The sequence below is a fragment of the Python bivittatus genome, unplaced genomic scaffold (assembly GCF_059951505.1).
Source record: "Python bivittatus isolate LINGU-HERP-01145 unplaced genomic scaffold, Pbiv_v1 ctg000000_np1212, whole genome shotgun sequence".
Lineage (NCBI taxonomy): Eukaryota > Metazoa > Chordata > Lepidosauria > Squamata > Pythonidae > Python > Python bivittatus.
This window is the reverse complement of record NW_028277028.1, coordinates 5,618,014-5,644,872: the sequence shown is the minus strand read 5'-3', so window position 1 is coordinate 5,644,872 and position 26,859 is coordinate 5,618,014. Positions and strand designations below refer to the sequence as shown.

General features: G+C 40.2%; 2 protein-coding genes across 5 annotated transcripts in view; one reads left to right on the top strand and one right to left on the bottom strand.

Moving 5' to 3' along the window:
• PTCD3 (pentatricopeptide repeat domain 3) overlaps positions 1–9,187 on the top strand; it is a 29,327-nt gene extending 20,140 nt beyond the window's left edge. The window contains exons 18-24 of the mRNA XM_007439251.3: positions 1,785–1,863; positions 1,962–2,052; positions 2,602–2,687; positions 5,721–5,866; positions 6,958–6,999; positions 8,197–8,355; positions 8,815–9,187. Coding sequence (XP_007439313.3) covers positions 1,785–1,863; positions 1,962–2,052; positions 2,602–2,687; positions 5,721–5,866; positions 6,958–6,999; positions 8,197–8,355; positions 8,815–8,860 — 649 coding nt within the window. The 3' untranslated portion in view covers positions 8,861–9,187. The remainder of the gene's footprint in view (positions 1–1,784; positions 1,864–1,961; positions 2,053–2,601; positions 2,688–5,720; positions 5,867–6,957; positions 7,000–8,196; positions 8,356–8,814) is intronic.
• A 15,235-nt stretch (positions 9,188–24,422) lies between these two features.
• IMMT (inner membrane mitochondrial protein) overlaps positions 24,423–26,859 on the bottom strand; it is a 42,832-nt gene continuing 40,395 nt past the window's right edge. For all 4 annotated transcript variants that reach the window (XM_007440725.4, XM_007440726.4, XM_007440727.4 and 1 more), the window contains one exon: positions 24,423–25,397. In XM_007440725.4, the coding sequence (XP_007440787.1) occupies positions 24,790–25,397 (608 nt within the window). In that variant the 3' untranslated portion in view covers positions 24,423–24,789. The remainder of the gene's footprint in view (positions 25,398–26,859) is intronic.

The window sequence follows — 26,859 nt, the reverse complement described above, 5'->3', positions numbered from 1 at the left end:
AGTAAAGGGCCGTAACACAGATATAACATGCTCCCAATGTTAGCAAGTGCACAAATCGCTGCATTCTAGACCATCTGCAGCTTCCAAGGCCCAAGGACAGCATGTTGTAGTAGTCCACAGAAGTGATGAGAGCATGACTAACTGTAGAAGGTCCTCCCACCCCAGGTAAGGCCCACAACTGATGCCCTGGCCATGGCCTTCATCTGTTCAAGTGGAGCCATGAGTCCAGGAGGACCCCAAAGTTGCAGACCTTGTCTCCCCATCAGGAGATAACACTGGAACAGACAGAAAGCCCTACAAGGTAGACCAGATCAAGAAACAGACAGACACTGCTTAGGCCTAAAACTTTTATTAGAATGGCTATAGCAACAAAAACTTGGGAGTCTGAATGTGCTTCCCCTTCTTCCTCTTTTATCTTCATGTGAATAGGGGGGCTCCTGTTTTGGGCATTTTTGTAAATATCTGTAATGGTGTGTAGGAAAGACCTTGGGAGATGGGGGGAAGAGATGCTGCCTAAGGAACGGTTAGATAAGAGATAGCATAGCCTGCAGCTGCATAGTGGGTGGAGCAAGAGGCTCAAAAGGCACCCTCCCTAAGTTCTTGAGCTGTAAAGGTGAAGGCAGGAGAACTGTACTTTCAGACTTGCAAGATTCTGTTAATGTAGCTTTACGATAAAGCAGAATTGGTCATATTTTCTGCCTGGTCTACCTGCCTGGTCTTAATGTGGCTTAAGCCCATAAGAAGTAAGGCTGACAATACCTTACTTCTTATGGGCTTAAGCCACATTTATCTGTTAATTGCCTTGATAATGGATCTTCCCTCTGTCCATTGAGGCCATCCTCTATACTCTGGGATGGGCAAACTGTAGCTCTGCCTTGCTTCAAATCCCCAACTCATGTAGACAGTCCAGGAGCATACCTTGGTTAATAGTATCAAAAACCACTAAAAGATTTAAGAGAGCCAGGATAAGTGCATTCCCTCTCCATCCAGGTCCTGACATCCAGGTCCTAACAAAGATCCACTAGAGTGACCAGTGCAGATAATCTTTTCCTCTAGGGTGCTTTGTAGTTCGTCCTCCATCACCATTTCAGCAGTCCTCCTTAAAAAAGGAAGATTGGACACTGGGCAGTAGTTGTCTTAACACCTCTGAGTCCAAGAAAGGCCTCTTAACACTTTGGCCCCTTTTGAGGCTCCTGGCAGTGCCCTTTCCCCCAGTGAAGCATTGATTACCTCTCAAATCTAGGTGACCCGCAGCTGCTTGCAGAAGCCTGGAAGGACAAGGATAGGCCCACAAGTAGCAGAGGACATCCTAGAAAGCACCCTATCCATTTCCTCAAGCAAGCATCGACCATTTGAAATGGCCACTTTCAACAAAGTATTTGCTTGTCTTTAAAAAATGGGGGAGGGACCTTATTCTGAATTTCACCTATGGATAAGAAAGGAAGGGACTGTAAAGGGAAGGAAGAAGAAATGATGTAAGGCCCTTTCTCTTCAATATTTTTTATTGAGAGCCTGTTTCTAGAAAGAAGCAAACAGTGATCTGATTCCAAATTTGTAAGTCAAGTTTTACCAGCAGGTGATTTTAATTTTGATAGATGAAAACTCAGTAATTCATATTACAGTATCTTGCATTTTCTTTGAGGTTCAAAGCATTAAGATTTTATTCTAAGTTATTTGCAGCTTTTTGAGAAGTCAAAACAGAAATTTAATAAGACTACACGGTAAGCTTTTCCATCTTCAAGTTGATGGGTTTTGATAACCTGTTATTTCTCCCTTTGCTACAGTGTATCGTTTTTTGAATTGTTGGCTATGATGGAAAACCTTGATGCTTTACTGAACTGGTATAAAAAATTGGTTCCATCAGTAAGTATTATTTTTTATTCAACAATGTGAATGTTGAAAGTTTAAACATTAGTAACTTGAAACCGTGGTTATCCAAACATGTGTATCTTTTTCTTCAGGTGTTTTACCCCAATATTAGAACGATGCTGTATCTTCTTCAGGCATTGGACTCTGGCGATTGTTTGGAATTGATTCCCCAAATCTGGAAAGGTTAATTACACTTTGCTTTTTCTTATTTCCAATGTGATAATTGAGGTACCTTCCCAATTCACTGAGAAGAGCTGGTATTTGACAGATTTACCTCTTTGAGCATCAGTAAAATTTGGATATGCATTTCGATCAAAGCCACAATTTGGTGTCACTAGTTTGATTCAGGAAAGCTATCACCATGATGCCTCATCCTGTGAGAGTGAAGATTTATTGCTCAAATTACAGGCTTGCTAATGCAGTTGGTGAAATTTCTAAACTTCATTGCTTATCCCCAGTGACATCCCATTGTAGGAAAAAAGATCTAGTTAGAGTGGATGTTTAATAATGCCACTGTCCATCAAAACAACATATTTGTTACTCTCCCTTTATATTAACTTCCCTACAGTATATACATTTTCCTGCATTTGTGACCACACAATAATGGTTAATTAGGCTTAGTTAAATTTAAGGATCAAGCATCCACATATCAGCTGTAGTAAAGTCACTGATTTCATTGAGCAGAAACTACTTGCAATGGCTTTATTTCTGATAACTTTCTTTCCTGCTTAGATATTAAGCAATTTGGATTTAGCCTCAAAGATCCTCTTGTACAGGAAGTTCTGGCTCTTATGGCAAGGGACATGCAGTCTCCAGAGGTGAGTCTTCATGGGACTTGGATGTGGAAAATATCAACACTTATACAAATTTGAAAATAAATAAATAAATAAAATAAAATAAATAAAATTGCAGAGGCCAATGGCACAAATTAGCTAGTGCTTGAATTGAATCCAGGAAACCTGCCCTTACTATTTCTTATTTGAACAAAACATAGAAAAATGATGCAGGATTAAGTTTCAATTGATGGAACTGCAGTAATCATGTTCGCAATAAAACAGTACACAATTAGGGAGCCAGGCCAGGCGCACCTCGTCAGCAGTGGAGCAAGAAGATGGCGAAGAACAGCTAGGGGTGGTGGAATGTCGGAGGGCAAGGCGGCCAAAAGGGCAGAAATGGGGACAAGATAGGTTGGTGGAGAGTTGACGTGTACTCTGTGGTTGTAAATGCAGGCGAGCTGCCAAGTGCCCAAATTTTGATCACATGACCATAAGGCACTGCAACAGTCATAACTTTGAGGACCAGTTGTAAATACCATTCATTCAGTGTTGTTGTAACTTCAAACAATCGCTGAATGCATGGTTGTTAAGCGAGGACTACCTGTACATCAATTGTGCAATTGCGTTGGTCTGAAAGAGCTTAACTGTGGCAGGGACAAATTTACCTCCTTGCATCCTGTAAAATCTTAAGTTGGCCTTGGTGCTCTTCTGTGCTTTTGAAAACATAGCTAGCTTGGGCTGTAATTTTCCTGTTATTTTGAAAGACAAAACATAGATATTTATACTGGTTAACTTGTTTGATTGTGTTATTATTAACTGAGCATTTGTATTTCTGTCTGCTATTTGAGAAAACTAAAATGTTGGTTTTATCATAATTAACAGTTAAATACTCATCTTTACAATAGCTTGCTAGAGTTCAGTGCATGCCTCATGCCACCTTGTGTTTGGGAGAGTACTATTGCATCATCTTCATACTTCACAGTTGGGATTCTTCTATCAGCTAGTTTAGGGACATGAATATCTGTTGAATGAAGTACTTTAATTAAGGAATTCATGTAAATATTTAATAGCAGTGAGGCTAATATACAGCCCTGCTTCACACCTCTGGATATTTTAATGTAATTAGAAAGCTCCCCTTCCTGATTGCATCTTACTCTTGGGCCTGTCTTTTCATATAGCCTATAGATAAAGAGCAGAAGATGTTTATCTATGGAGGAATTAATTATGACTGGTTCATAATTAACTTTGCCTCCAGAAGTAAATGGGAAAGAGAAATAGTGTTAAGTATCAATAAGATACTAATGACAACATACTACAATTCTGAAGACATCCACCCCCTCTTAGTATGATCCACTTTGAAGGCAGTGACCGTTCAGTTAGTCATTTTGGTTTAAATTTTTTGAGAGAATTGGAAAATTTCATAGCAACCTTCATTAATTCATTCTAGGCCACTCACTCAAGTGACTTTGTGGCTTTTTTTATTAGCCATCATATGATAACCATCGTAAAACTAAAGTGTTCTTTTGATTAAAAGTACAAATAGTCCTTGGTTAACAACCACTCTATCAGCAACCATTCTAAGTTACGATGGCGTTGAACAAGTGGTACTTATGACCAGTTTTTGAAGTCCTGGCTGTCTCCCACACTTGGCAACCAGCTTGCACCAACAATGGTTACAGAGTCCTGCACTCACGTGATTGCCATTTTTGACCTCCCCTGGTGGCTTCCCACAAGCAAAGTCAATGGGGAAGCTGTCAGAGAAGGTTGCAAGTCGCTCCGGTGAGTTGGTCCTGCTCCTGACACTTTTTCTCCCGAGGGGCCCAGCTACAGAGTACAAAATCCCAGGAGTCTTGTACTCCATAGCACACATCCACCCGCACTCCATAGTGCATGCTTGTGCGGCAGCCACCTGTGCACCCTCCCACACTCAGCAGCAGCCACCCCCAGCCTGGCCACACTCACACCATAGTAGCCACTTACCTACGGCCAGCCTGCTTGTGAACCATCTGGGACTTGTGACTTCCTGCCGGCTTTCCCATTTTACTTGTTGGAAATCAGCAGGAAGATGTGAGGAGGTGCTCACTTAATGACCTGCAATCCTCACTTAATGACAGCAATGGGGACTTCCAGGATTGCCATTGCTAAGCGATGTGGTCACGAGACATCATGCTTTGTGACTGCATCACTTAGCAATGGAAATTCCTGTCCCAATTACCATCATTAAGTGAGGACTACCTCTATAGGTATATAGCGATCACAATTGAGACCAGCAACTCTGTTACTAAGCCCCGCAGACGCTAAGCAGAAAATCATGTGACCACAACTGGCTTACGATGTCACTTCCCATTCAGTCATTAAGTGAATCACCCCAGTTGTTAAGATATCATGTGACTGTGTCTTGCAATTTTACTTCCGTAATCTCTATTAACTTTGCTTGTCAGAAGCCAGTTGTGAAACACCTGAATGGTGATCACATGATCATGGGATGCTGCAAGAATCGTAAATGCAAAGACTGGTTGCAAAGCTTTTTTTTTTTTTTTTTACTCCTTTGTAATTTTGAACGGTCACTAAACCATTCAAAAGGCAGTCAGTAAGCAAGAATTACCTGTATAGAAAACAACATTGATTGAAAATTAACAAAAAAGTAAAATGTCTTGGTCCTGGTTGTTTTATTCACATTTAGTTTCCATGTTTATTTATATTAACAACAATATACACAAATGCCTTTTGAGATAACAAAAATAAATAAGGGTATTCAATTTTAAAAGTTTTACCAGGGGGTGTATGAATGAGTATACTTACAAATGATGTGCTGTTTTTGTTTTTGTCTTAGACCTGTTTTTTTGGGGGGGGGGGCGTTGTGTCATAATTATTTTTAGTAGATGCTTTGGAGTGGGTATGGGCGTGCGTGGTGGCCACGGTTGGTAGTACCTCCTTCTTCAAGGAAGGTACTGACTGGTACAGCAGATGTACTTACCCCTGCCATAGCACCACTTTAGCTTCAGATCCTAAGTGATGCTCATTCCTAGATTACTCTGTTGACTGCAGATGCTTTGGTATGTCAATGTTTTTCAGACTCAAGCTGCATTTGCTGACTGTGCTGAAAATATAAAATCTCTCCATGAGTTAAAGAGCAGGAACACACAACTCTTGTGGAAAGACACTTCTCTTAATAATACCACAATTCTTTTTGCCAGGGCTGGCAGAACACAGGACGCTTGGTAAGAAAAAAAGGGTTACGTCTAACAACTTGTATTTCATTCTGGAGGTAAATCTTGAAACAAACCAACTTATCCCAGGTTCCTGAACCAGATAAGTCAAGTCTCTACTAGCTCAATTATAGTTACAACCTTTGACTTCAACTCCCTTCTTCAGAGTAGGAGTAGAGGACACATTTTCCCTAAAGGGCCCTTAACTGAAAACTCAAACCCCAAAGTACATTGAGGGGGGGAGGGGCAGAGAGAGAGAATATAATGAAATCTAGATCCTTAGCTATCTTTAGGTTTTCTCTTTCCCTCAAACTGCTCCTGGAGGAGGGATACAACTAAAGGCATGGAACCTGTTGTACCAAAGAGTCGAGTAACACCTTAACAGCTACTGACTGGCTGTCTCACTTATTTTGCCTCACTTTTAGACTAGAGGCAGGTGTACGTAGCATCCGGGGAAAAGAAAATCCTTTGTAACTGGCAATCTTTTACCAGGATAATAGAGGCATTGTGGGAAGTAAAATAGTGGGGTGTATGAGTTAAAAGCCTTTTTTTCTGCTGCCGGAAAATGTCATCATCTTCAAGGGGGAGATGTGAGTGATGCTGCTGCCACACCTACCAGCCGGTTTCATCTTTACTGCCGCAGAAGAAGTGGTTGCAGATGTTTCCAAAGGCAGCGCCAATCTTTATCTCAACCCTAATGAGAAACTAACTTTTACAGTCCTCCCTTGTTCCACTGTATATGGACTGTTGTTGCTAAAACTATTTAATTTGCATATTCTGTGAACATTTTTTTCTTTTCCTATATAGAATTCTATTTGATTCAATAAGTTTTCATTTTGGGTTTTTAAAAAACTAAACAAATGTCCCATCTGCACAGTTAGAAAAAAATAAAATTCATTTCCTGGCGGGATTTTGGATTTCCTTGGAGAATTGGTTGTAGTTCTTTTTTCATTGATTGCATAACATATATACAGCAGGAGTGCACTTGTCAAAAGACCAGATTTGGGATTACATATAAGTCAAGCCTCTTGAAGGACTTTGGCTCATACTTTTTTCATCTCTGTGCTCAAATGGTGATTTTTATTTCTTTCATCTCCAAATAGGAACATGCTAACGCTTTTTAAAAAATACTCTCAAGTTCCCAGGTAAGTTTGCCTTTTGTTCGGAAGACCCAGTAATAAATATGTCAGTCTTTACTTTTCTCTTTGATTTGATTTGCCCAGTAGCATTCAGTCTCATTTGACCCTTGATTAGAATGTTGCTTTCTGCCATGCAGTGTCCTGTGCCAGGCACAGTTCCGTCACCAAATGTCAGCTTCTCATTTCCTCAAAGGCACTGTTGGTTTTGTTAGTAAGAGTAAGCAGAGATATCAAAGGAACTGCTGCAGTTTGGGGGGCAATAAGGTCTAGTGCCATGAAGTCTCTGTAAGAATCGATCTCTGTAGACCAGTTTGTTCTTGGTGTCAGATTTGAAGATGACAAGCAACAGTGAATGCATCTTAAAATGCAAGGTGTTTACATTGCATGTAAGCACTCTAAACACTCTGTGGAAATTCAAGTCCACTACTTGAATGCTGAGACTTTAATTAATGCCTTTGAAGACTTCTGTATTTTGGTGATTGCAGAGAAGTAATGTATAGATAGGGAGAGTATATTTAATTAGCTTTTACTGTCAGTACTTGAGAAAAGATCCATTTCTTGGTCTACTGTTCAGTGTAGAAAAGAACAGAGTGATGGTGTCTTCTGTAAAGGGAAGGCTGAGGTTCATTGCACTGAAAATTTAAGTGGAATCTACAACAGTCCTTTTCTTTCAAAACTCTTTCCTAACAGTATTGTTAATTTCTGAGCTGCGCTATCACTTGCTTGGATCAACAGTTTGAAACCTTGAATTTGTTCTTATATAGGATGAATTAAACAGCAACCATTATATACCCAGAGATTCAAGAATCAGAAGGTGGTAGCACACAGCTATTTTAGCAGTTTTCCAGAACAGAAAAATAGAATGATTCAAGTTAAACTTTCCTGTCAGCAGATGTGTCCTTTTCATCAAATCTGTACATAAGATTCCATACTTTAGCTTTTTTAGGAAAGCAGTGTTTTGTTTTAAAAAGGCTGGACAGGTTCATCCCTGCTCATAGAACTCACCTAATTACTTTGGGGTACAAAGAAGAGGTGCCTTTAGTATTATTTGCAATAGGTATTGGGCTATTGGGTTTCAGAAAGAGCTGTGAAATTTCTCACCTCTCAGTAGTTACTGTCATAACTTGGCAGATGGAATGTTTTTCAGTCAAACTATATTCTAGATGCCATTGGGTTATCCACATCCCTCTTTCTCTTCTGCAGTGATTTGACAGTGAAAGAGGTGTTCAACTGCATTAAGCAAAGCAACCAAGCAGATAAAGCACTTGAGCTAGTAAAGCTGACTGCTGACTACGGTATACAGTCAACTTCAGTGCTTGCCAAGAGAACTCTAGAAGAATTTGAACTCTCTGAAGGGCAAAGGTAAGTGTCAGCAAGTAGGTAACTGTGATGGCCACTGCTCAGAGCACCTGGAATACATCACTGAAATTGACTGTTTTAGCTGGAGTAGTCTTCTCTGCCTACTTTCTTTTATTTATTTGAATTCATACCTGCTTTTCTCCAGGAATTTGAGGTAGAATACATCATCTTTCTCCTTTTGCCCTTCCCACTTTAATCTGGCAGCAACCCTGCAAACTAGATTAAGCAGAGATACAGAGACTAGCCCAAGTTGCCAAGTGAGCTTCATCCCTGGGTTCAGCTTCTCAGTCCTAGCTGAGATATTTTGATCACTATACCGTACTCTCTCTTATGCAAGCCCTGCCTTGTCCCTTTTGAAGCAGACATTTTTTTGCCAGTAACAAGTTGTAGTTGTGCCAGCAGTTTGACATCAGGCCAGTTCACTGTGCAATTGTGCCCATGTGTTTTTTTCTTTTCTTTCAGGAGGACTCTGGTTGATATCATAGAAGGAGGCTGTGGTTATAAATAGGTGCCAGAAGGGAAACCACTTCCTCTTTTCTGAAGGAAAAAGCAGCTTACCTGATTTCTATGTGGCTGTTAAGGAGTGGCCCTGAAAAGCTCAATGAGTTTTGTACATATCTGTATTATATCAGTATTATTATCATCTGGATTCTCATCTGATGACAGCTGGTCAGAAGTTCTGGTTTCACCTGTTTTGGAGTGCTCATTCTCTTTCTCCAGAACCTCAATTTTGAAAACCAAAATTGCCTGCCTGGATCATAGAATTATTTTCTTACTGTATTGCATCTAAATTTTCCTCAGACATGCTTACAGAAATAAACAGTAGTCTACTTGCCTCGTTTCTACAAGTTTTTTTTTTTAATTTCAACTCAATCTTTTGAAAGAGCTGTAGAATACAAAAGAGGGATGCTTCAGACTTCTAAAGGTTTTGCATTTTTTTTCTTTTTTGTACAGTGAAACTTTAAACTTCAAACAGAAAGCCCAGAATAGAAATATGATCACCGTTGTTCGAATAACATGTATTTGTATCAAGATCAGCATGTAGTTTTGCAGATTTGATAAGCATTTTTTATAGCAGTGTAGTGTGGAAAATCTTTTTTCCCCCTTAATAAGTACACATTTGCTTCAATGATGGCTTTGCATGTTTATTTTGGCTTGTTTGTTAAAAAAATGTTTTGAAAAACAGGCCGATTTTGAGAATAGAAGACTGGCCTTACTGTGAAGACTCAGGAGAGGGCATCCTGTGATCCTCTTCTCCCTTGCCCCAGTAGGCAGAATCAAGATTTTAACTCTCAGTGAGGAAGGAGTACCCACTGCTGAGTTCACTAATGACAAGTGAAGAGAATTCCAGCCAAAAGAATGAAAAAATAAATCACGTTATCCCAATTATTCAGTATTGATAAGGGAGAGTCAGGTGCCTTCTATCCACTATAGAAGGTGAGCTTTCACTGTACGTTCAGGAGACTTTTTTCCAACAGTGGAGGAGGGCTTCTTACAGTGGGACATACCAGAGTAGCTCCTAAAGGCAGGTAGCTGGGGAAGAGGGGGTGAAATCTACCATTAAGAGGAAGAAACCACCTGTTGGGGAACCCATCCACCAAACGAAGCCTCAGCTGAGGTATAGACATCAATAATAGAATCACTTGTTGAGATGGGTGGCTATAGAAGTCATATAAATAAATAATATTACAAAGCCTAAGAAAGATGATGAAGAACTAAAAGTATTCCTGATGTGATGCTAGATAGAACCACAAAGGGGTGAGACTACTCCAGTCTGATCCTTCTGGAAACAATAGCCACTGCAGAAGGTAGCTTGCTGAAAATGTATAAACAAAAACATCTCTTACTTGGAATTCCTGATGTCACAGGTAGATTTGATCACTCTACTATATACTTGTCTAATTTATGTCATTCCTTTACTAATGCTATCTTGGGTTTTGGACAGTATGAAAGCAGGGATAGCTCCTGATTCCTGTGGAATTAAAAGTTAATTTTGGAATGAAAGTAGGATCAATATGCAGAATTATGAAACTCTTCATCATGACAGTCTCTTCTGGAAGAGAAAAAATGCCTTCTACTTGAAGGTAATGGCCACCAAGAAGGGAGATGTATTAAAACCTTCAAAACCAAATTCAGATCGCACAGTGGCAACTTGTGTGCTATGGAGGAACACCTCAGAGAAGCTGTGGGATAGAATAGCGGAAAGAGTAAAACCTTGCCTGTTAAAAATATTGGGTCATAGGCCCCTGTCAAGACCAAACTGGAAAAGCATCTGTGCCCAAGGACAAAAAAATGTTACAAAGAAAACTTAGTGCTCATACCAACAGCATAAGGGCAAGATAGTTCGTAAACATACCTTGTGGACCCATTGAAAGATGAAAAAATAGTGGTGTTCTAATCTAGGTCACATAGTTGCACGATATCCAGGTGTTAAGTTGTAACTGTGGAGTCCTTGGTGCTGTCTAAGCTTGGTTGTTGTTTTTTGCCAATGTTTCATTACCCAACTAGATAACCTCATCAGTGTGAGTGTGGGGCTTGCTCCCTATTTGTTTACAGTCCTTGCCCTGCCAGTTTTGGTGGGGGTATGGATTTCTCCTTGGTAGTTCCTTGATTGTTGTTGTTGTTTAGTCGTTAAGTCATGTCCGACTCTTCGTGACCCCATGAACCATATTGCGCCAGGCCTTCCTGTCCTTCACTGCCTCCCTGAGTTTGCTCAGTTTCGTACTCATTGCTTCAGTGATGTTATCTAACCATCTCATCCTCTGCCGTCCTCTTCTCCTTTTACCTTCAATCTTTCCCAGCATCAGGGTCTTCTCCAAAGAGATCTCTCTTCGCATTAGGTGACCAAAGTATCTGAGCTTGAGCTTCATTATCAGTCCTTCCAATGAGCAATCAGGGTTGATTTCCTTTAAGATTGACTGGTTTGACCTCCTAGCAGTCCAGGGGACTCTCAAGAGTCTTCTCCAGCACCACAGTTCAAAGGCATCAATTCTTCGGCGCTCAGCCTTTTTTATGGTCCAGCTCTCACAGCCATACATTACTACTGGAAAAACCATAGCTTTGACTATGCGGATCTTTGTCGGCAAGGTGATGTCTCTGCTTTTTAATATGCTATCTAGGCTTGCCATAGCTTTCCTCCCAAGGAGCAAGCGTCTTTTAATTTCATGGCTGCAGTCTCCGTCTGCGGTGATCTTGGAGCCCAAATAAATGAAGTCTGTTACTGCTTCCATTTCTACCCCTTCTATTTGCCAGGAATTGATGAGTCCAGATGCCATGATCTTAGTTTTTTTAATGTTGAGTTTCAAGCCAGCTTTTGCACTCTCCTCTTTCACCCTCATCAAGAGGCTCTTTAGTTCTTCTTCACTTTCTGCAATTAGGGTGGTATCGTCTGCATATTTGAGGTTATTGATGATTCTCCCTGCAATCTTAATTCCAGCTTGTGATTCTTCCAACCTGGCATTTCTCATGATGTACTCTGCATATAGGTTAAATAAGCAGGGTGACAGTATACAGCCTTGTCGTATACCTTTCCCTATTTTGAACCAATCGGTTGTTCCATGACCGGTTCTAACTGTTGCTTCTTGGCCCGCATACAGATTTCTCAGGAGACAGGTAAGGTGGTCTGGTACTCCCATCTCTTTAAGAATTTGCCACAGTTTGTTGTGATCCACACAATCAAAGGCTTTTGCATAGTCAATGAAGCAGAAGTAAATATTTTTCTGGAACTCTCGTGCTTTCTCCATGATCCAGCGAATGTTGGCGATTTGATCTCTAGTTCCTCTGCCTCTTCGAAACCCAGCTTGTACATCCGGTAGTTCTCGGTTCACGTACTGCTGAAGCCTAGCTTGTAGGATTTTGAGCATAACCTTGCTAGCATGTGAAATGAGTGCAATTGTGCGATAGTTTGAGCATTCTTTGGCATTGCCCTTCTTTGGAATTGGAACGTAAACTGACCTTTTCCAATCCCGTGGCCACTGTTGCGTTTTCCAAACTTGCTGGCATATTGAATGCAGCACTTTAACACCATCGTCTTTTAGTATTTTAAATAACTCAGCTGGAATACTGTCATCTCCACTAGCTTTGTTGTTAGCAATGCTTCCTAAGGCTCACTTGACTTCACTCTCTAGGATGTCTGGCTCAAGGTCAGTGATCACACCAGCATGGACATCAGGGACATTAAGATCTTTCTTGTATAGTTCTTCTGTGTATTCTTGCCACCTCTTCTTAATCTCTTCTGCTTCTGTTAGGTCCCTGCCTTTTTTGTCCTTTATCATGCCCATCTTTGTACTAAACGTTCCTTTGATATCTCCAATTTTCTTGTAGAGATCTCTAGTCTTCCCCATTCTATTGTTTTCCTCGATTTCTTTGCATTGTTCATTTAAGAAGGCCTTCTTATCTCTCCTTGCTATTCTCTGGAAATCTGCATTCAGTTGCTTATATCTTTCCCTTTCACCCTTGCTTTTCGCATTCGTTCTTTCCACAGCTATTTGTAAAGCCTCATCAGACAGCCATTTTGCTTTCTTGCATTTCTTTTTCTTTGGGATGGTTTTAGTTGCTGCCTCCTGTACAATGTTACGGGCCTCCATCCATAGTTCTTCCGGCACTCTGTCTACCAAATCTAATCCTCTAAATCTATTCATCACCTTCACTGTGTACTCACAAGGAATATGATCTAAGTCATACCTGAGTGGTCTAGTGGTTTTCCCTACATTCTTCAATTTAAGCCTAAATTTTGCAGTAAGAAGCTCATGATTTGAGCCACAGTCAGCTCCTGGTCTTGTTTTTGCTGTTTGTATACAGCTTCTCCATCTTTGGCTGCAAAGTATATAATCAATCTGGTTTCGGTATTGACCATCTGGTGATGTCCATGTGTAGAGTCGTCTCTTGTGTTGTTGGAAAAGAGTGTTTGCTATGACTAGCTTGTTCTCTTGACAGAACTCTATTAGCCTTTGCCCTGCTTCATTTTGTTCTCCAAGGCCAAACTTGCCTGTTATTCCGATAACTCCTTGACTTCCTACTTTAGCATTCCAATCCCCTATGATGAAAAGGACATCTTTTTTTGGTGCTAGTTCTAGAAGGTGTTGTAGGTCTTTATAGAAGCGGTCAACTTCAGCTTCTTCGGCATCAGTGGTTGGGGCATAGACTTGGATTACTGTGATATTGAATGGTTTGCCTTGGATACGCACTGAGATCATTCTGTTGTTTTTGAGGTTGTACCCCATTACTGCCTTTCCCACTCTCTTATTGACTATGAGTGCAACTCCATTCCTTCTAAGGGTTTCTTGCCCACAGTAGTAGATATAATGGTCACCCGAATTAAATTCACCCATTCCCGTCCATTTCAATTCGCTGATTCCCAAGATGTCGATGTTCAATCTTGTCATCTCGTGTTTGACCACATCCAGCTTGCCTTGGTTCATAGATCTTACATTCCAGGTACCTATACAATATTGTTCTTTACAGCATCGGACCTTCTTTTCGCTTCCAGATACATCCACAGCTGAACGTCCTTTCGGCTTTGGCCTAGCCGCTTCACTCTTTCTGGAGCTACTTGGAATTGCCCTCCGCTCTTCCCCAGTAGCATATTGGACACCTTCCGACCTGAGGGGCTCATCTTCCGGCGTCATATCTTTTAGCCTTTTAACATTATCCATGAGGTTTTCTTGGCAAGGATACTGGAGTGGGTTGCCATTTCCTTCTCCAGTGGACCACATTTTGTCAGAACTCTCTGTCATGACCTGTCTGTCTTGGGTGGCCCTCCACGGTATAGCTCATGGCTTCACTGAGTTACGCAAGCCCCTTCGCCATGACAAGGCAGTGATCCATGAAGGGGAGTTCCTTGATTAGGATATTGTTTTCTGCCTGATTGGTGTCTCTGCTTATCTGGATGTTGGCTTCTGATGTGTTCTGGTGTTTTTGTTTCCTTCTTAGCTTTTTTTATTGTCTCTTTTGAATGGTGTGTAAATGTGGTTTATCTTTATGTGTCTATTGATGGCTAATCTGTTTGAATGCCAAGCTTCCAGGAATTCCCTAGGATTTTTTATTTGGCTTGTCTAGGGTGCTCACAGTTTCCCAGTTGAAACTGTGGTTGAGTCTGTCCATGTGTTGTGAGATTAAGGAGTTTTCATCATGTCTTCTGACTGCTAGCTGGCGTTCATGGATGTGCTCTGCTAGCTGCAACACATTTCTAACATTGTCCTTTGTCTTTTAGGTAAAAACCCAAATTGATCCTCATGAATAAATTATTGTAAAATTATTTTTGGTCTATCTGCCAAAATCATTGTAAACAACTTGTGGCCATTATTCAATAATGATATTGGCCTATAGTTTCTTGTTAAAGTCAAATCTAGTCTCTCTTTAGGTATTAGTGCTATATTGGCCTCTTTCCAACTCTCTGGCATCTTTCCTCCCTATAGGATAGAGTTCATCGTGTTTTGTAAAGGTTGTAAAAGTTCCTCAAAACATTTATAATAAGAACCTGATAATCCATCTGGTCCAGGCACCTTTCCTTGTTTGATTTTTTTATAGCTTCAGAAACTTCCCATATTGTTATAGGTCCATTCATAATCTGTTTCTGTTCCTCTATAATCCTATAGTTTTTTTTCTTTAGGTGTTTATCTATTTTCTGCAGAGAGATGTCACTTGCTTTATGCAGATTAGGATAATATTGATTAAATGCTTTTTGCACGGCCACGCTATCTGTTAATATAGTGTCTCCCTCTTGTAGTTTCAATATCATTTTCTTTTCTTTTTCTTTTCATAATTTATATGCTAACCATTTCCCTGGTTTGTTTGCAAAAGTTTTTTTGCTTTATTTTTGCTTCCATTTCTCTTACTGTTAACATAGATAACTGTTGTTGCAAAAGCTTAGTTTGTTAAAAAATACTTATCTTCTCTAGAAATTTCTTTAATTCTTCTTTTCTCATCCAAAATAGCTTGTGTTTTCTCTTGCCCCTTTTATTTTTAGTTCACTATTATGTTGTATGAAATAACTTCTGATAAAAGCTTTACTTGCGTCCCAAACCATTCTTAAATTAGTAGCTTCTTAAAATTATTTTCAAAAAATTCTTTTAATTTCTTTTTACAATCCTCACTATTGCTTCTTTCTGTAACAACATTTAATTTAGTCTCCATCTAAAAGAACTGGATTTCCTTTTATAAACTAAACTCACAGGATTATGATCCAAAAAGGACTTTGGTAATATCTCTACTTTAGAAACCTTAATAGCCAAATTCTTGAAAGTTGATATCTATTCTTGAAAAGGATCTATGTCTTTCAGAAAAATGGGCAAATTCTCTTGAATTGCCATTTTTCTGACTCCATACGTCTACAAGCCCTAAACTGTTCATCAAATCGAACAAAACTTTTGGTGATTTGCTTTGAGTGATGTTAATATTTTTCTCAGAAGTTCTATCCAGTTGTGGGGAGATCGCTCCATTCCAATCCCCCATCAAATACCAATTTTCATAAGAGAAAACTATTAGTCTCTCCATAAGTCCTTTATAGAACAGTACTTTATCCTCACTTGGGGCATAAATAATAAAGGCGGGATAAAAATTAAATAAATAAATAAATTCCAAATGTCAGAGTCTTAGTCACATGCAAATTAACTTCCGCCCAACAAATCTACCATATTGATCAGCCAATACAAGTTCTGGTTTTATTTGGGGATTTTTATACAAAACAACTCCATTTCTTTTTTTAGCTTCTGCTGAAATAAATTCTTCACCCAAATTTTTGTAAATCAAATATTTTATGTCCTTTTTCTAATATGTGTCTCTTGTAGACAAATTTTCCCTTCTTTTAATTTTTTCAAATACCATATTTTTCTGTCAATAAGACGCCCCCATGTACAAGACCCCCACTTTTCCAACCCAAAATTAAGAAATCAATATTTTAAAGATAGTGCAGAACACATTTTTATTTAGTAATTAGTTAACATTTACCTGATACACTCGGTGGGAGGAGGTCCAAACCGTCTCTCTGCAGCTCTATTTCCATGCTCTTTTGCATAACTGATTACATTCAATCACGAGTGAAACTGCCGATAGCTTGTCTCTGCAAACAGACTTCCTCCAATTGGTTTGTTCAGCATCAGCTGACGTCAGTTACCTAAGGCTCGTGATTGGAGGAAGTCTGTTTGCAGACTCAAGCTATTTCACTCGTGATTGGAGGCTAGCATAGGAGGAAACCTCTTTGCAGAGACAAAGTATGGGCAGTTTTGCAACCGCGCGGTTCTCTCCTCGGGTGACTTCCTTGAATAAGACACCCTTCAATTTTTAGCGTAAGGATTTTAGAAAAAGGTATCGTCTTATAGTCGGAAAAATACGGTAATTGTTTTTTGTCTTTTGAGGAGCATTTGCTACATTTATATTCCATGTTAAGCATTTGTAATCCATGATCAAGCCAAAAATTTAGAAGAATCAATACCTGTAGCGCCTAGTTCAGTATCATCCCTTTCAGTTTCCTGTTGCATCTGCTGAAGTTTTTGTGTAGTCTCATCTGACACCTCCATTTGAAACTCCTCCAGTTCCTCTAAATTCCTACATTTCTAAAAATTCCCTCACCTTCTGGATAGAATTCAGTCAAAACCTCTGCTGTTTAAAAGTAAAAATCACACCTTCAATTTATCCCATTGAAATGGAATCTTTTTCTGTTTTAATCTATCAGTCAAAAAAGAATACTCTTTTCTCTTATGCAAGATTCTAATAGGAGTTTCTTTAAGAAGAATTACATCTGTATTATCAAACTGCAGTCTTGTATTAAAATGCTGCTGCAAAATCTGATCTCTTGTCTTCTTCCTGACAAAGTGCACCAAGGCATCCCTTGGAACATTTCTTATTCTCACAAATATTATATTTCTTCTATATACTTTATCCATTTCTGCCTCTGTATCCTCCTCATCCCAATTCAAAAAAATTTGCTAAAGCTTTAATAAACCTTTCTCTAATATCTTCACCAGAATCCTATGGAATTGCTCTAAATCTCAAACAAAATTCCTTCTCTCTTATTTCTAGTAGTGCCAAATTATGTAGCTCTCTTTCCAGCTCTCTGCCCATAACTTCGATCTTACTCTCAGAATTTCTACTTTGTCATTAATTTGTTTTACATCTCCAGACACTTGTTTACAGAGCTTTCCATCTTCTTGACTTCTTTCATCTCCTCTTTCATCTTTACAAGTCTTTGATCCATTCTTTCTTCAAAAGCTGTCAATTTAATATCAAGTGATTCAGCTAACTTTGCCCAATTCCTCAAACATTTTCTGAAGTAAATCTGGTGTAATTCCTCTCTCTGCAGGTTGCTCTAGTGATTCTCTTTTCCCCTCTGCTATTTTTGCTGTTTTTCTCATGGTTGCTATTGTAATATTGAAATCCAAAAGTTAAAGTGTTGCAATTACAAGGGAAAGAGTAAAAGGCAAACTTTCCCCTTTTTTCTGTTTTGTCTTCCTGTGCCCTTAATACTTTCGTCTCAAGTGGCACTCCATAGATACAGTCAGCATCACAGTCAATATCTCCATAGTTACAGTCAGCATCACAGTCTGGCTCATATTATCTTTATCTTTTGCTTTGTAAAATCCACCAATTGTCTGTACTCTTTAATAGTAAACACAAAACATTCCCACGAAGGTCTGGTCTGTTTGTCTAGTTTAATTCCAATTTGTTCAAAAGCACTTTCACCAAAAAGTAATCTTTCAAAATTACTGCTCACTTTATCTGTTTTGCATTTTCTTACATCCACTCTTTGGTAAGCTTTTTGCCAAAAGTTTTTAAATCTTTACAACCTTTTTTTCCTTTACAGTCCAAAAAGAATGTTGACTTACCAAGTGGAATTATCTTATCCCGCAGCTCCGAAAATCTCTTTAGCTATAAATTAATTACTTCCAAAAGTATTTAAGAATGTGAGGCATGTGCGAACCTTGTGTCCATATAGGCTGTATCAAGGCTGTGAGCTTGATTGAAATCCCTCAACTCCTGGCTGCTCAACTCATGAGTCAACCGCCAAAACTTCAGTTCCTGCAGCCTACTCACAAAGAGCAGCTGTCCAGAGTGCAAGTGGGTTATCTCATGATCTCTCCTTTATCTGGAAAAGCAGCGCTGGCCAGAATTCGCCATCTGGCCGCCGATCGCTGCCACAATGCTATCCCCGCTCCTTCAGGGACATCTACTCTACCATAAATCCTCACCTGGAAGTGAGCAGCAGGGAACTATCAGTTTCTTTTGTTGTCTGCAGGTGTACTAGTTACTAATACTGGGAATCAGTGGAAAAGCCACCTGTAGTTAGTGCATCATCTACTTCTGCATCTTAATGAAGGAAACCTTGGCAGAAACTGCCAGGATTTTCTTTCTCATGGGAAAGGATTCATCCCGTTATCTTTACAACAATAACAAATAATATTTTGACTACAGAGATCATGTGAAAAACACCTGTTATTATGTGTTGTGTATTGTGCTATTTACTGCCACCTTTTGGCGTGTGTATGCTAGTTACCCAGTGGGGGGTGGCATAGAGCTATAATACAAGGGGAGGAAAATGTTCAGTCTCTCTGAGTAGTTGTTAGTTGTTTTAGTGTTAGCCACTATGTAGGTTTTATGGGCTACGTAGTTGTAACAAAGTACCAAGTAGTGTACCTCTTCTCTAAGAGTTTGTAGCTAGAGATTTTGTTAAGCTTGTGTTGCTAATAAGTCTTGGATGCTACATTAAATGAGAAGATGTGTTTTTCTTTATATTTTGTATGCATTTTATGGAATTTTGCATTTTTATCAATAAACACCAGTTAGTATATACTTTCTGACTGGATTTCTTTGGGAAACAAGAAATGGACATTGCATTGTGTTTGCTGTCATGGCTAATATTTTCCTGGAGTTTTTGCTGCGCTCTGCACAAACAGGAGTGTTTGTGATTATCACTCTGCCCGACAGAAACTGGCCCAACTTGCATATTATTGGTGAAAGAAACAGGCCTACAATCAGTGTACCAAACTGAAATGTTTAAGATTTTAAGAGTCAGTCTCCACTCCTCCGTGCTGAATCAGTCTGCCACAGAGTTAAATGCACCACAAATCTGTTATTCTGTGAGATGACCGGACATTTTTTCCTTGAAAATATTTTGAATGTCTTCTGAGAGACAGCTGGACTGGATCTCTTTTCACACCTACCATGTATTTTTGTAGTCATGGAATCAGTAAAGAAAGCTACGGTGGTGACAAATGGGATGAAAATGTTACAGTGCTAAGTGGGCCACCCTCAGTTCCAAGAAACCAATGCTGTGTCTTTTGGTTGACCATCTGCTCTAGGCTACCCTGCCTTGGCAGTTCATTTCCTGCTCCCAAAGACTGGCATCTTTAGGGAGGGGGACAGCCACTAGACTAGGGACTGTGTCACAACAAACAAAATAAGAAAAGACTTTAGATTTTCTGGCAATTTGGGGCTAAAGAAGCAGGAAGAAGACACTATAGGAGCTAAGAATGAGCTTTTGCCCATGGCACTAAGTCTGTGCAAGCCATCATGGAGCCTTGCTAGAGTTGTATCTGCTCTTGAAAAAGACATTAGAACTAATCTAACCCAGTTAAATGGCTTCAGTCCTTTCTGCAAAATATGCTTTTTTCCCCTAGAACTGACACAAGCAGTAGATGACACTTCCCCCAGATTAAAGTTGCTTTATTCAGCTCAGAAATTCAGCTGGTTGAGTGAAGTCCCACATTCTAGCCCCCAGTATCAATCCCTGATGTCAGGTAACTGGACTGTGTGTGTGTGTGCACATGGGCGTGCCTTCAAGTCAGTGTTGACTCCTGGCGACTGCCTGGAGACGTCCCTGCAGTTTTCTTGGCAAGAAGTGGTTTGCCAGTGCCTGCTTCCTAGGGCTGAGAGAGTGACTGGCCCAAGGTCACCCAGCTGGCTTTGTGCCTAAGGTGGGACTAGAACTCACAGTCTCCCACTTTCTAACCTGTTGCATTAACCACTACACCAAACTGGTTCTCCATCTGGACTCTAGCTGCTGCTACTGAACACAAGGCCAATATGTAATAAATTTATTCTCATCCACGATTTTACTGTTGATGAGGTAACCAGTGTAACAGATATCACTGGGGGCCTGGAGGGAGGAATTTCCCCCTTGGAGATGTGTCCACCTTGGTTTCATGTTTGGCATCACCTGCCGAAACAAGGGGTTGTCATCTGAAAGACCCTGATGGCTTTCAGAGACACTGCCCCCAGATAACAGGATGTGAAACCCTTTGGTTGAAGTTGGACTCCAGGGAGCAACTGGGTTTGTTGCTGCTGTGCCAGTCTATCTAATGCACAGTAACATCCATCCCTGGGCTGGACCTGACTCAAGGTCACACTTTATTTTTTGTCTCAGAGCAGTTGCAGTGTGATCTGGTATTGGAAGACATTACTGTGAAACTTTTGCCACAGTCAGATCACTCTCTGATTGCTTTTTGGTTTGCTGATGTAGACCTATTAGATTGGTTGACCCCAGGCAACTAATGGACCCAGAGGGTGCTTGGGATTTTTCCTGAGGATTTGGTGGCAGTTGAATTTAGGGCCCAGTTGCAGCCTGGAACGGGCTTGTGATGAGGGCCTTAACTGGATTGCTCCTGTGCAATGTCTTTTGTTCTCTGAAGAGCTCTGGGAGATGAAGTATCAGTGGAAATGCCTAGAGCACCATTGGAAAAGGATTAAGAGCAGAAAGCACAAGTAGAAATCCATGTTAGGGATTGCATTGAGGTGACAAGAGGGACAAAACATAGTTAAGTTTCCATGTTTATTCCAATTGCAACTAGCCATTCAGCACCTCTATTTAAGGTAATTCTGTCAGGATCTGCGCAAGCTAGCAATCAAGGCAGAGATAAATAGTAGAATAGTGATGCATAGTTCACAGGGTTAAATGTTAGAGTTGTTAATTCTATGCCCGCTTGCTTGTTCCTGCCATAAAAGTCAGGAGAGGAGAGGAATGAAAACATCCAGAGCCAGGTGCGACTGTTATCTTGGTTAGAGGCACCAACAAAGTCAAGCAGTCGTGAGACCAGGAGAAAGGCGCGAAGAATTTCAAGCGGGAAACTAGAGTAGAAGGAAGGGGGAAAAGGGGTTAAAAGGAAAGCTTTAGGCTGGGGAAAATTAGACTCAATCTATAGAAGCTGTATGCTGCTTCTTAATAAAGAAATCTTTGATGGAATCAAATAGAGTCCAGAGGATTTACTGAACTTGGGAAATGAGTGTGCAGACTCTGCCAAATTCAGTCCATGCTGGGGAGGGACGAACAACAGGATCATTTGCAGAAGAATACTCTAGCTATCTGGCTGATAAAATCACTTGGATTTGCTTGGAGCTGGATTCTTTCTAGTTGGTCAAGTTCCAGCTTCAGAGGACCCTGGAGGAAATATATTACCTAGGCCCTTTTTAGTCAGGATTCAGACAAGGGCAGATATGGAGACAGCTTTGTTTGCTTAGCCAGGATGGGAGTGGTGCAACCATCCTGACTCTCCTTGATCTCTCACGGTTTTTCATATAAATCATGGGATATCCTTCTAGACTACCACCTCTGTGGGCAGTTTCAGTTGGTATTGGCAGTGGGTGGGGTGGGGTATAGATCTTGCCTGAAGATTCTGATGTGGGATTCTACAGGGTTTGATGCTCTTACCCATTCTGATTTACATCTACATGAGGCAAGTAGGAGAGGACATCTGTTTTGGGGTCAGGTATTATCTATCTTAGGTCAACTAATCAATGTTGCCAATATCCTGTCCTAGTGCCTAGAGGCGGTGAGGGTTGGATAGAGAGTAACAGGTTCAGGCTCACCCCTACCAAGACCAAATTGCTTTGAGTATTTTGGCTACCCAATCCTAGACAATTTCTATATTTAGACCTGGAAGGAATAGCACTTTCCCATTTAGGACAAATGCAGAGACTAGGGATTTTCCTGACTTGCAGCTCCTGCTTGAAGAGCATGTGGCAGCTATGGCTAGGAAGGCCTTTGCACAGGTTATCTCATGTACCAGTTGCACTTATTCCTGGACTAGGAGGCCCTTTGGTCACTTATGTGCTGTTCACCTCATGTAAGGATTTGTAATGGGTTGTGAGAATAACCTTGGGAGACTGGAGGAAGAGCCACAGCCTAGACAATGGTCTGATAAATGAAATCTGCATCCCAAGAAGGGATGGGGATGAGTATGGAGAAAGTTCTCTGGAAAGTAAAGGCAGGGAAGTAACTTTCAGACTTGCAAGATTCTGTTACTGTAACTTAACAATAAAGGTAGTATTAGTACTCATGGTTTTTGATTCCTGTCTGGACTACCTTGAAGGGCTGACAGATTATTGCAATGTACTCTACATGGGGCTGCCCTTGAACCACTTGGAAGCTTCAACTGGCCAATATGCAGCAACATGGGGATTAATGGGTGTATCATGGCATGCCATGTTAATACTCTGCTTTATGAGCTGCGCTAGTTGCCATTTAGCTTCTGAGTGTAATTCAAGGTGCTGGTTACCCCCTATAAATCCCTGCATGGCATAGGGCCTGGCTCTCTGAGGGATCATTTCTCTCCAGTAGTTTCTCTTGTTTAGAGTTGGCTTACTCTATCCCATTGATCAAACATGGTAATCTGATGAAACCCAGGAAGCAGGCCATTTCTGTTGGTTCACCTTCCCTCTGGAACAACATCCCCTGAGATTCATATGGCTCTTATTTTACCTAAATTAAAAAATTGTTAAAAAACATGGCTCTTCCAGCCCTTGGTTAGGTTGGCGAGCATCTCCTAAAATTGAGTTGGTTTTTCTCTTTCAGATAATTTTTGTCTGCTTTCTGCTTTATAGTTTTGCATTGTTTTTGTTATTAGCCACCCAGACGCATCATGTAGTCAGGTAGCATTATAAATCTTATGTAACTAAACAGAATTGGCTATTGAAGATTTATAGGGTTGTTGCTTTTCTGTGCCTTTCAGTCAGTCTTGATTCCTGACAACTGCCTGGACAAGTCCCCGCAGTTTTCTTGGCAAGGTTTTGTCTGCTTCCTATGACTGAGAGTGACTGGCCCAAGGTCACCCAGCTGGCTTTGTGCCTAAGGAAAAACTAGAACTCAGGGTCTCCCAGTTTCTAGCTTGACACCTTGCCTACTTTAGTCAAGAGCAATATTGGCTGGTGATCCTGAGAAGGGCTGGGTGGTGCTACACTGATGTAGAATTGTTAGTTCAAGGGGAGTTACTCTTGAAGTGTTTGGGAGCAAGTCCAAAGAAGATTGCCAGCGTTGCTGATTAAAGTATGGCTGAAGACCGCAAAGAAGCGCCACTACAGAAACTTTCCTACCCTTCACTTATCTTCTCAGAAGCTAAAGATAGATGGAAGATAAGAGGTCTGGCAGCATAGAATAGAAATCAGATAATTATACAGACTCCCTACTTCTCTTCCAAGCACTTCTTTACATATTCTGAAATTTGCACAATCCTTTTTCTTACCATTAGACACTGGAAGCCACACTACACATGCATATACAGTAGCGCTTCTTCAGAGCCATTAGATTCTCATAGACATGGCTTCAACTTATTTCCAGACAATTCATCCCGCCTGAAGAGTAGAGTAGACCCACACAGCTGGTGACACCATTTGCTCTCAATAGGGTGATTTTTTTTGGGGGGGGGGGGAGGCCAATATAGAAATAAATTGAAAAACTTTCTCAATCGATTCTGAATAAAAATATTGGGAAAAATCCTAGCAGTATTTCTTTGCTTCCTTAGGCAAGAAACGGCTATTGTAAACAAGGCTTTGGGCTTTTTAATGTCTATCATGCAGTTTTCTTGGGAGAAATCATTTTTGGGTCAAAGTTCCCATAAAGAAAAATGTGTGAAATGTACCATTGCTAAAAACAGCACAGTATCTGAAAATATAAAATCTGTCAATAATGCCCTATCTGTTCAATACCAAACAAGAAATATTTATATTTCTGCTCTGGAAACAGATACATTGTTTCCACATAATGTTGTTTATGCATTTTTTTTCATTTCTTCTGCTTCTTTTGCAATTTGACTGGGTTTTCTTTGGAAATCTTCTATTTGATTTGAGCAGGATTGAAAAACAAGCCTTTTAAATATCATTTATTTAATTGAGCCAAATGGCAAATCAGTAAGAGGTTATAAACATTATTTTGGTGGGTTCACAAGCCCAATCAGTAATACCTGGAAACTTGTGTTATGAAATTAAAACAAAAACAAAAACACATTCCAGACATGATAAATGGCTGAGGGGAAAAAATGCAAATGCAACAGGTGCTAAGATTTAGAAGAGTACCAGGAGATGGAACTTCATTCACTTCTTTCCCAATGACACTAAGTTTCTTGTATGGTTGGAACCAATTGAGGTCTCCCACCAATTTTCCCAGTACTATTGCAAATCTTGTACTTTATTTGACTAATGTTAAAGATACAGTAGTCCTGCATAGCTGGCTTATTAGTCCACCTGAGTTGTTCCCAAGCCCACAGCACTAGCATAGGTAGTCAGTATATCCACAACTTGTTTTGTCTCCAGGGTCATCCGAGCTTCATTCAGCCAGTCCTGTGCCACTCTCCTGGATTCTCCTTTCAGCTGATTGACAAATTTAGCTGCCAATTCCAAGTCTCCATGTTCAATGCAGTAGGATGCGTAAGAGAGCAACTTAAATGTGTCCAGGTCTTCAGGGCCAAGCTCAGGTGGTGGCTTCAGCTGCTGAGGGTAAAACAAGAGAAGGGACTGCAGATAAGACAGGAAGTACTGATATAAGCTGTTTCTCGTTTCATCTATCAATGCCACCCTCTTAGCCAGCTTTTGGACTGTGTGAAAGCGTGCCCTTAGTGCCTCTTCGGTGTATACCCCACGACTGAGTGATTCTTGGGGAAGGGTAGCAGTTAAGGCCTGGGTGAATGCGTCGTCAGGACAGCTGACTTGGATAGACTGTACCGCATCCTCCAAAGGCTCTGTGGGTCTATCCCCAGCAGCAGTTCCCATGCTTTGCTTTAAAGCTTCAACTGAAAGCCACAACTGATGGGCTTTCCTGGCTTCTTCTGCAGCAACCGCATGGCCTGTAATATAAAATCCCACACATTTAATGGAAGGAAAGTAAACTCTAGAATGCATTAAAAAATTCACTTATAGCTTGAACACAAGTTCTAAATCAATAGAAAGATACAGCCCAAATTTATAATGCATGTAGTTCATCAGCTCATAGCACTTTTTTTTTTACCCCACCTTTATCATTTTTTATCAATAACTCAAGGTGGCGAACATACCTAATACTCCTTCCTCCTGTTATTTTCCCCACAACATCCCTGTGAGGTGAGTTGGGCTGAGAGAGTGTGACTGGCCCAAAGTCACCCAGCCGGCTTTTGTGCCTAAGGTGGGACCAGAACTTGCAGTCTCCTGCTTTCTAGCCTGGTGCCTGAACCACTAGACCAAACTGGCTTCAAACCTTACACTGAAGCTATGCCACTGACATGAAGAATGACACAATTAACTTATTTTCTTTCACTATTCTAAAACACATTTAACTGTGTATTTTTTGTAATAAGCTACAGTAATTATGTATTTGATTTGTTCAATAGACCTGACTGTGGTAAGACAAACAAGATACTGACAGAAACAGGAAGCTGCTCTTTATCAGGTCAGAACAACCCAGTCAAGCTCAGTACCACCAATGGGTGTGTAGGTAGCTTTCTTCAGCCCTACCTGCAGAGACTAAGACCTGAAGCTAAAAGAAAAAAAGAAGAAAAAAGAATAATGATACAGTGTGTATATAATACAAAAAAGGTACTGCAGCTTTTATAGGATTTTTTTTGGGTAATTTTATGGATGAAATAAACTACATAAAAATAATACAAATAGACTAAAATAATAAAAGCAACATGCCCACACTTGAAGAAAGCTGTACAGAAGTTATTGAGCCAATGGAAGTTGTATACCCTTGGCTGAATGTGTTATGCAAATGAAACCAACTGTAACTTATTGCAAAAGAATTCAAAAGTTACATTTTAGAATAATGAGCAAATCCAGTCAAAATACTTGCTGCTCATCCATTGCAATATAGCTCTTCCCCTAAAACAACTTACAAAGTATTACATCACACTATGGACAAATTATTTTTCCCACCACTTTTGCAACTAAGTTTAAAATGTTGGAAAAAGAAACACATCCCTATTTAGCACCCCTAAGCAAAACAGATACAATCTGACAGTCGACTGTACTAAATAAAAGATCTATCCGTTCTCTTTTTTCTTTAACAAAAATTGGAGCCTGACCTTACATGTGGCAAGATATTCCTTTTTCTAACAAAACTGGGAAACTAATCTACAGGCACACAAGCATTCTTTCATTAGTTAACTAAAGGGTGAATAGAGGACAGTATTACATCCGTTACACATGAAGGGAAACAACTGCATTAGGCACTACTGATTTAGCATACAATTTAACTCATCTCTTCCACAGAGGAGTCTGAAAGTTTTCCATCAGCAATGAAAGAACAATCCAGCAATCCAGTCTGTTTATAAT